At 38.1% G+C, this 10,689-nt stretch overlaps 1 protein-coding gene across 1 annotated transcript; it reads left to right on the forward strand.

Annotated features, from left to right (window-relative positions):
* The first annotated feature begins 3,790 nt into the window (after positions 1-3,790).
* On the forward strand, positions 3,791-10,483 carry si:ch211-284k5.2 (sperm axonemal maintenance protein CFAP97D1). Its single transcript, XM_017484891.3, has 5 exons — positions 3,791-4,077; positions 4,836-4,916; positions 6,188-6,306; positions 8,021-8,204; positions 9,494-10,483. Exons 1-5 carry the CDS (start codon positions 3,985-3,987, stop codon positions 9,602-9,604), a joined length of 588 nt encoding a protein of 195 aa, XP_017340380.1. The 5' UTR covers positions 3,791-3,984; the 3' UTR covers positions 9,605-10,483.
* Positions 10,484-10,689: the final 206 nt, after the last annotated feature.

Genomic DNA, 10,689 nt, shown 5'->3' on the forward strand with positions numbered 1-10,689 from the left:
TGTGTTCGTCTGTCACACTCGGAGCTATCAAGAGCTACATGGGAGAAAACAAGATGACACAAATCACAGTGTTTATTTTCAGCACGTAATTATTGACGTTTATCTTTAAATGGCCACCCAGTGTGACTCAGCTGTGGGTTCTAATTGAATTTTCCCCCCTTCACCTGGATAAGACTAATTATTAATGAAACACAGAAGCCGTGATAAGACTCTGAGTGAGAAAGAGGAGGTGATTTCCACACATAAACGCACACCCGGATTTGAACACAGGCAAACAGAAATCCTCATCCAGCTACAAGTTTCCATGAGAATGCAGCAATATGTAAAGCAAAAAAGCAGCAAGGACGTGGTGTTGATCTTATTTACATATAAACATCTTGTTTATCAGTACTTTTCAGCTGACCTTTTTCAGTACTGTAAGAAGGCTGGATAAATGCCGACTTATTTTTGGTTTTCTCCCATTCGCTTGTGTTGTTCTGCCCAGAACAAGCCTGACAGGCGCGGCAACAAAAGGCACTTAAGGGCCAGGCACACACACTCCACTCACTGAGACTCAGACACAGATAACTACAGACAAGGATGGCTGCTAGGAGACAAGCGTGGGCGGGTGAGATCTGTGCTCAGGGGGAATTATCAGTTTATACTTGAGAGCATGCACACACACGTACATTTGTCTTACTATCCTCGTGAGGACCTTCTAATTATTAATGTAGCTAATTATTGCAACGAGGCACCTGAAGCTAACCCTAATCTTAACCTCAGTAACCAAAAAGGAACCTTTTGGTTATTAATTAAAAATAAATAAATAAATCTGCCTTTTGTTGGAAAAAAAAAAGAGAGACCTCATGGAGGTCAAACCTCTTTCCTCATGGAGGTCAAACCTCTCAGATATTTCTTTCCTGTTGAAATCCCCACCAAGATATAACACATGCACTACCACCCCCTTCCACACGCACAAGTACACTTACCCTACAAAGAGACCTAGCAGCCCAACAATTTATTTTATTGTAAGAGAATGGGAAAAAAATTGAGTGACGCTGTGTTAGCGAGGAAAGATTGAGACACACCGAGAGAATGTGCTGAACAGCCTTCAGTAATCTCATTCAAATAATAATAATGAGCCAACGGTAATTACCCAGTGCACCTCTCTTTAATCTCATCTACTCGAGGGCTTCAAAAGAGCGCGATACAGGTCTTTACCTAAAGAGCACAGGGTCGGAGTGTTTACTAAAGCACCTTCATGGCCGAACAAGATCTGTTCAAGCTGTAATCAGCCTTCACACCCCAGGAATTATCTGGCTACAATGTAAAGAGGAGTAATCATGTTTAAACAGGAGTTCTTCACCCTGCCAGCAGAAAATCAGTGTGCAACCTTTAAACACATCCCTCCGGGTCAATTTGTTATTGAATCTAATGTGAAGTAGCGCTCACACACACACACACACATACACAGAAGAGAGAGAAAAGAGAGGAGGAGAATGCTGGGGAGGGGTTGTGTGTACTGTGTGACGGGAGCAGATGTTAAAGCTGTCATAGCCACATTTTCCAATTGAATGAGCGGCTGAAAGAAAGAGAGAGAGGAGGTTGGGGGGGGGGGATTTTTGAGACAGCAAGAACGATGAACAGAATTAAACGACTTTCTCTCAGGCACAAAATTAGCCCTAGGTTCTGCTCGTACCAACTACTAAATCTCCCCTGCAACATACATATAAGAATGAGTCGCTCAGGTTGCATACATGATTGTATGTGGAGCCACATGGAGCCAAGTTTTGATCAAATTGGTCAGAATCTTACTATACCAGATAGAAGGCTCATGAGTGCCCTATCATTGAGAGATACTCAAATCCTAATGGCAAAGCCATCCATCATGTTGCCAGGAGTCAAGAAGAGCATATACAGGTCCTTGCTGTCTGGTTGGGAGGGATGGCATTACACTCACCTCTGTCACTGACCAGTGCTATGTCACATTGTATGAACAGCAGGTCGAAAACATTCTTGTGTCTTGGATGAAGTGCGTTTAATCCCTCTGGTTGTGATACTACCCAGAGAGTGGGACTTAATAATTATGTTAGGAGAGAAACGGCCATTGGTGGAAAAATTTGTGTTTCCATCACGTCCTCACATCTTAAGAATTGCCTATCTGCACTGCAAAACATGGCCGCCAGTCACCCAGTCAAGAAAGGAGCAAATATGCCATCTGGTGGCAAGAAATGATTTGGCATCAGTTGGATGTACAGACTGGAATTAACTCCTGACCATGTGGGGTGGGGTGTGGGGGGTGTGTGTGTGTGTGACTAATCCATTGTTTAATAATTTCCTAGGTCCAAAGTGACGATGAAAATACTGATTATGAATACTTTATATAAGAGGTAACCGATATGTTAGGTGGCCCGGTGAAACCTGTACAAAAATGCAACAGGGCAATTCTTAGCTTTAATCTTAAAATGTATATTAATCTAACGCTTTAGCCTAAATATGCTGTAAGTGTGAATATACAGTATGAGTTTGGCCTGAGCATTACATAGAGGCTGCTTACCCATCAGACACTTCACTCCAAGAGTGGAAGTTAATTATTTTCCTATAAAAGCACACCCTAAAGTGTTTTATTCCTCTTATACAACAAATGACAGTGTTTAACTTTAATAATCATACCAATCACACGTCATTGTTTTTAACCCTTATAGCTACATTTTCATGTAGCGGAACAAGACGAGTTATTCCATCCTGATGCCCTACTTCTGATTAGAGATCTCATCACTGGGAAATCGCTCGCTGTTACTGATGATGGCCCCACACGGTCAGCCTAAAGATCGATCAATCAGTGAGATCACTGAGGATGGTACCACTTAAAAACCATGAAGATGGCTTTGGAATGCAATCGATATGAACAGTTTTGCTGTGATAGCTTTAGGACTACAATTACCATGAGCAGTTTTGCACTCAAGTCTCCATCAGTGAGCAGTCGATAACGTCAACAAAACAGACGTCATGTGAAAATTATAATGAATTTTCCTGGTTACACAATTGCACTTTTGGACCATGTAGCACTCGGTTATAGAAGGGAATTATTTATAATTACGCTATCCGGTGTCACCCAGATGAGGACGGGTTCCATTTTGAGTCTGGTTCCTCTCAATGTTTCTTCTTCATGTCGTCTCAGGGAGTTTTTCCTCAGCACCGTCACCTCTGGCTTGGTCTTTGGGGAAAATGTTATACAATTAATATTAATATCCTGAATGTATATATTTCTGTACAGCTGCTTTGTGACAATATATGTTATTAAAAGTGCTCTACAAATAAAATTTAATTGAACTGAATTGAAATTAGTTCCTGTTAGTTGTCCTGAACAACGTCCCTTGGAGACAAATGTACTCTTACAAAAAAATGTGTAAGTGCTGATACTGGACAGTCCTTCCATAAATGTGAAATAAACCTCTCATTCTTTACAAATTAGGCATTTTACTCATTTACCTTTTTATTTATAGATTTTTATTTTTTAAAAAAAAAATCTATTTATTATTCATCTTAAATTATGTCGAGTGCAATACCTTTGAATGAGCTGTTACTATAGAATCAATAACATATTAGAACTATTTAGCAACATTAAGAGACCTCTACAGTTCCTCCCGTCCTTGTACTAAGCCCGAGTATGATGTCCTGCGAGTGAACACTAATAATTTATTGACATCTGATGCTCTCTCAGTCACACGCCGAGTCTGTTACAGGTCGATTGGCCTGTGCTCTAAAGGACATCCATCACATAAGCACACAGCACAGCAGATACCGCAGAGCCATTACAGTCTCCCACACGCCACATCATCTTGGAATACTATTACTGGAAAAGCATTCAAATACTGCAATGCCATTAACCCAAAATTACACGAATATTTAGAATCTTCAGAAAAACGAACACAAAGGAAAAGCATATAGGATTGAGAAATCTGCTAAATTACGGCGCAATTTTCCTTTGCATCTGTAGCAGGCATGCATAAAGCATACCAGCCACTCAAACTTGCTGCTAATAAATATCTGCAGAACAAATGGGACCAGGAGCACTATGAAGAGCATCGAAAGAAGGTATGTAGCTGTGTTTATGCAATCCGGAGAGCAAATATTCCTGTTTGAGTTGAATCCTTTTCAGTGTGGATCTGAAGAGCATTGATTGTTAAATGCATTCAAGAAACATGTCACAACTTTCAGACTGTCAAACAAAATGCAATGGGACATCATACCTATTCATATAGGATTTGGAATTGTGGTGTGAATAAAGGAATATGTACTGTATCATCATGTATTATGGGAGTATGTATTATCTGATTAGTGTGTATTAAATGATGATAACTTCACACTAGCTCATGTAATTATAACTGGTTAAACAATGTCACACCAGTCAAGACAGTGACTACTATTCTATTCTATAGTTTATTTTGCGCTAACTACTGCTATGATTAATAAAAACTAAATCAACAACATGATGCATGAAGCATGGTCTGGAATTGTCCGGCATTGTCTCCGCATGACTTATTAATGAGTGAAACTAATTATTAATGAATTATATAAAACAATCTATCTGGTCTAAACGCGCTTCGGTATTTTTAAAGCTGTGTAACTGCTTGTGTTTTCGTTTTCCTGTCATGGCTTAATTTTGTTGTGAATGATTAAGGATGTATTCCAAATTCTAGAGGATTCTGAGGAATGTTCTTTGAAAACCGATAAATTCTGATCGTTAAAATGCGATGGGGAAGTGTAAGAAGATAATTGTGGTACGTGATCAGTAAGAGGCCTTTGAAGTTGGTTGTTCTGCTCTAAATAAAATAGTTTTGTTTACCCATGAGGTGAGGGAAGCCAAACCCATAATAGACACCAAAGGGATCCGAACGCCAACCCACATTCAAGTAAAGCTAAAGAAAGCACAGGTATGTACACATAATGTGTTAAATTATTTCTAATTTAGCTTATATACTATTTGTGCTAAAAAGAAAAAAAAAACCCTGCAAAACAATTAAACCTTAGCAAGTGAATATATTGATTAAAAAAAGAAATATATTTTGAATATTGTCATATTTATCTAGTATTATATGATTGCAATAAACAAAACATTTTTGAGAAATTTTCTGCTAATTACAAGCTTGAAATAGTCTTATACTATTGGCAGATAGAATAAAAGGTTTCCGATTTTAAAGCATTTTAGAAATTTAGAATAGGATACAACTATTTCAGTCAGATTCAAAATGGCTCCTCCCATAGACAGCTCTCTGGTCTTCATGTTGGTTTATCTTTTTTTTTTTTTTTTTAACAACAAATGAAACCTAGGGCTCAAACCAAGAGCAGACATTCAGAGCTGTTCATTCTTTAAACCATCAGTTTAACAAGGCACACCTGGGCAGCAAGACACACCTGTCGCATGTTCCAATATTTTTGATCACTCAAAAAAACAAAAAGTGCCCTGTTCTAAGTTGTTTAACACATGTAGATGTAAATATGAGGAAATGAAAGCTGAAATTCTGATCTATCGTCTCACATTCATTTTTTTTTTTATTAAGTCTCAAACCCAAATGTCTTTAATGTATAGCAAAAACATTAGAATTGGCCTTGCTGTTCCAATACTTTCAGAGGGGACTGTAGTTGATGTATAATAATCTCATATTATTAAAAAATGTATTAATTTGCCCCAATTCAAGAGATTTACAATATAATTTTCAATATATCATTTTTTGCAGTGTGTAGTTTGCGTTCTGTAGCGTTTTAGAAGCATGAACGCTCCACATGGGGTGTGCTCAACAAAATCTCCTCGGCTACACCGCAAAACATGTTAAAAAGTGAAAAGTATCTGGAATATAATTAAATGTATCTAGTATTTCCTATTATAACATTACACTTAACCAAATATAACATTACTAAACCTACTTCTGGACATTTTTTGAAATCGTCTTATTCTATTGCCAGATAATTGTTCATTTTAAGCATTCATTTTGAAAGAAACAAAATTATCTGCCAATAGAATAAGAACATTCAAAACTTGAAATTAGTGAAGATATCTAAGAGTTAAATAATATTCTTCGGTTTATGGTAATCTTAGAGTAGGAAATATTAGATAAATGTGACTGTATTCAAGATATATTTATTTGATAAGATGGCTAATATGGTTACTTATGATTTCAATATAACATCGTCATATTTGTATAAGGTTCAAGAGGAGCGGCAAGCCATCATCCACAGAGATAACCAACTGCTAGCGTCTAAACTAGCTGATATTCAGCATTCTAAAGGGCGCATAGACCACAGGAACTTCTATCCAGTACGTAGGTAAGTAACATTTCTGTGTGTGTAAAGAATACATCCCTCTATACTAACATTGAAGCTATTTCCTCTCCCAGTCCAAAGACATGTAGGCTGATTGGCATTTCCAAATTGTCTGCAGTGTATGAATGGATGTATGAATGTGTATAAAATTGTGCCTTGCGATGGGCTGGTCCCCCGTCCAGGGTGTCCCCCGCTTTGTGCCCCGAGTTCCTTGGAATAGGCTCCAGGCTTCACGTGACCCTGTATAGGATATGGAAAACGGATGGATATTATTCATATTACTGAGAGCTTTCTGCTTAATGTCATTGTATACTTAGCACTTAATAATTAAATTTCTTTGGTTGGTTCAGCTAGACTTGTCCACACTCTTCACTAACAACAACATTTAGGTCTATGACCCCTGACTGCATCATTTGAAAGCGTTTGCTGAACAATATTTATTATTTATTGTGTCTTTTCTGTACTGTGTTTAGTATGACGTGTTTTTTGCAGTTGGCTTATTGTCACCAGATTGCAAGGGTCAGAGTTGCTGAGTAAAATAATGTTCTTTTCAGCTCTTTCTCTGAAAAAAACAAAACAAAACAAGCAGACAATGAGGCAGGTCATTTTGTGTAAAGTAAAATATTTTGAAACGAATCTGTTTGGCTGCCAGGGCATTAGTTTAAACAGTCTAATACGTAAAGTGTAGGTGTAGGTGTGTGGCCTACAAATTTGCAGAACTTGAAAGGGCTGCCTTAGTTAAAGCTTTGTTTACAGCATGTTTTATGTGGGTTCACTTCACCCATGAGCTGTAGGTGTAAATTGTTAATGTTTCTTTAGCAGGGTGCTCATGAATTACTGAGAGGCAGATTCCCCAGTGTCGAGTTAAACCTGTCTTATTCTAACCTTTCTATCTTTGTAGGTCTTACTGCGGTCTCACACAAGCTGTTATTAATATGTAAGTTAGCGTAATCAAATTCACACAGCCATCTGAGCTTGGGGTAATTTTATCGAGTTAGAGGTATTTTTCAGTAGCGCATTTAAAATTTTATGGAATTTTCACACAGCTCTCCGCTGAAACATGCAACAATTGATCAAAAATGCTCTACGGCGATCAAAACACTGCATTCACATCTCGTTCCACCAAAACGTCGACAGTAGTGTTTTTGTAACAAGAATACTTTATCACAATTACCTCAGAAACACTCAAAATTGTTGCCGTTAATGCAGATCCACTATATTGCATAAATCTATGGAAGGTATGGAGTGAACAATTGTTTGCTCTGATTTCCAGTTTAGCTTTGTTTCGCTGAGTATTGACACTGAGTGAGAACTGAATGAAAGAAATTTGGAAATAGTGCAAGGTTTCTTCCTCATATCATCTTAGGGAGTTTTTCCTCACCACCTTCACCACCGGCTCGCTCAATAGGGATAAATTCACACACTTAAAACCTGCATCCTGTGTTTATATGTTTCTGTAAAGACATATAGACAATGAGACAATGTCTATTGTTAAAAGCACTACACAGATCAAATTGAATTGAATTGAAATAGTGTTCACTGAATGCTTGTTGTATTCAAACGAGGAAAACATTGCTCATTGTTTGGTTCAAATAGAGCATTGCTGTTCAGCGTAAAGAGTTTAGAGGAAGAGAACTTAGTACTGAAAATGCTTCTTAGACATTGTAATAAAGTTTGTAATAAAATCAGATTGTCAGTGGCAATGTTGTTCATTCAGTCTGAACTCTGAGAGGAGGAGGGCCGAGCTACTGCAGGTGACTCATGAGAATCGGACCATCTATGAGCGGATTACAGCACAGGAATCTGAATACAGACGGGAACTGTGGGAGGAGAACTGGGCAAAAACCGAGCAAAGGCGAGATGGTATTACGTGCTATCCACGGGGAGTGGCTGATAAGCAGGTAAACAACACAGAGTCAGAGGACACTTATTTTTTTTGTCTTTAAAAATCATTTGAACTTTAAGGTCAGTATATATGTTCAAACACTGCCAGATTTTGTTTCAGTACATTAAGGTTGAACACATTATGTTTAATATAAACACTACAATGTTTCTCCATTTAGAAACACTGATAAATTTCTATTTCAAACAAGCTGGACCTCATTACATATTTATTCACTGTGAGGAGAAAGTCATACGTATCTAAGTTAAACCTACAGATGGGTGACAAAGTAAAGGTAGTTCTAACTAGGAGTTCTATTGTGCTGTGGGAGCCATTTTGCTTTTATGGTTTGGGTCCACTTGTCCCCTATATATAGAGGACATTTTCACTTAGGGGTGTACTCACTTTTGTGGGTACTGTATATATATATATATATATATATATATATATATATATAAACATTTCTATCCCGGGGTGGGAGAGGTATCGTGCAGGATGACAGCTCCGTCCACAGGGCATGAGGTCTCGCTGAATAGTTTGATGACAATGAAAATGATCCCATTCACCAGATCTCAACTTAACTGAACATTGATGGGAGCTTTTGAAGTAACATTTTATCTATCGCTCTCCCACACCATCATTAACACACAAATGATAGGAGTATCTTTACGAAGACGAGCGTTCATCCCTGCTGTACAGTTCCACAGACATGTAGAATCTACACCAACATACTTTAAAACTATTCTGGTGTCTTGTGGTGGACCGGGAACTTACTAAGACAATTTATCTCGGCTTTTTCTTTAATTTGTCACTCGTCAGCTAGCTTGGTCTTGTAATGTAAATAGAATGGTGTTAACTGTTGTAAAAATTAATTTACCACACCAGGTACCTTATGTAATTTAGGTCACTTGTTAAGATTATGGCTAGCCAGTTTGCATTTCGATTATATCTATTAATTTGGTCATCTAGACTTGTTCATGGCCCCACCGACAACTGCAATTACGACCATGACGATGATTAGGACCCTCTGGGGCTGTACGACATGACGTATTGTTGTAATGTGTTCAGCATTAAGTACTTCTGCTGTTGACTTATTGTTTGTTATTTTGACACAAAATGGCTAGACTGCAGAAGTCCAATTCTCTGAAACACTTTTTCTAGATGAGCTTGGAAAATCTCCAAATGTATGATTAAGGTCATTTTAGTAGTAGATGCTAAATGTATGCCTCGATGCAGGAAATTTGAGGGTGTCTTTAACAATCTTAGATGCGCAGTAACAGACAGTATCTTGACTTATACATTACACAGAAGGTGAAGAAAAGTGTCAAGTTTTTGGGAGGAGCACCAGGCCGGACGCTGAGCTCATCCAGTAGAACAGAAGATGGCGAAACCACAGACGAAGATCTCCAACATCAGTGATGACTCATTCTTCCAGGGTCCTACCACCGCTAACTAGGCGATGACATGGTACCCTTCAGAACATTAAGACCATGAATGTATATACAGGATTAAAAGGAACATCTGGATTTCTATAGGAAGACATTCTCACTATTCCACTATGCTCCTAAATCTCGATGGCTTTCATATCTAGTGTTTGGTGGCCAGTGGGTGGCAGCATAATACTTTAGAATAACGTTATTCATTCAGCTGCAGTAAACACTTTATACTTTATTTCTAGTGAATTGAACAACTTCGGGCTTTCAAGAGTCTGTTAATTAAAATGACTTGGAAGGCAGGTAGAATTTCTCAGAATTTCAACTGTTACATATAAGTGAGTCCTTTTTTACTACAAATTCACAACAGGTTCTCATCCTAGACCTGCTCGCTACGATGTTGTTTTTGTCATATGAGATTCAGCTGAAATGAAACACAATCATGTATGTTATGTAGAGTGGTGCTTGAGTGGTGCTTTCTGCATAAATGACCTAAAACATCATGATTTTCACATAGAAGTCCAAAAAGTAGATAAAAAGGACCAAATTAAACAAATGAGACAAAAATATTATACTTGGTCATTTATTTATTCATGAAAATGATCCAATATTGCCTATCTGTGAGTGGTAAAAGTATGTGAACCTATTCTTTCAGTATCTGGTGTGACCCCCTTGTGCAGCAATAACTGCAACTAAACGTTTCCAGTAACTGTTGATCAGTCCTGCACATCGTCTTGGAGGAATTTTAGCCCGTTCCTCAGTATAGAACAGCTTCAACTCTGGGATGTTGGTGGGTTTCCTCACATGAACTGGTTGTTTCAGATCCTTCCACAGCATTTCTATTGGATTAAGGTCAGGACTTTAACTTGGCCATTACAAAATATTAACTTTATTCTTCTTTAACCGTTCTTTGGTAGAATGACTTGTGTGCTTAGGGTCGTTGTCTCGCTGCATGACCCACTTTCTCTTGAGATTCAGTTAATTTATAGATATCCTGGCATGTTCCTTCAGAATTCACTAGTATAATTCAGAAATTCCATCAATGATGGCAAGTCATCCTGGTCCAGATGC

Source organism: Ictalurus punctatus, chromosome 14 (assembly GCF_001660625.3).
Source record: "Ictalurus punctatus breed USDA103 chromosome 14, Coco_2.0, whole genome shotgun sequence".
In the NCBI taxonomy this organism is placed as follows: domain Eukaryota; kingdom Metazoa; phylum Chordata; class Actinopteri; order Siluriformes; family Ictaluridae; genus Ictalurus; species Ictalurus punctatus.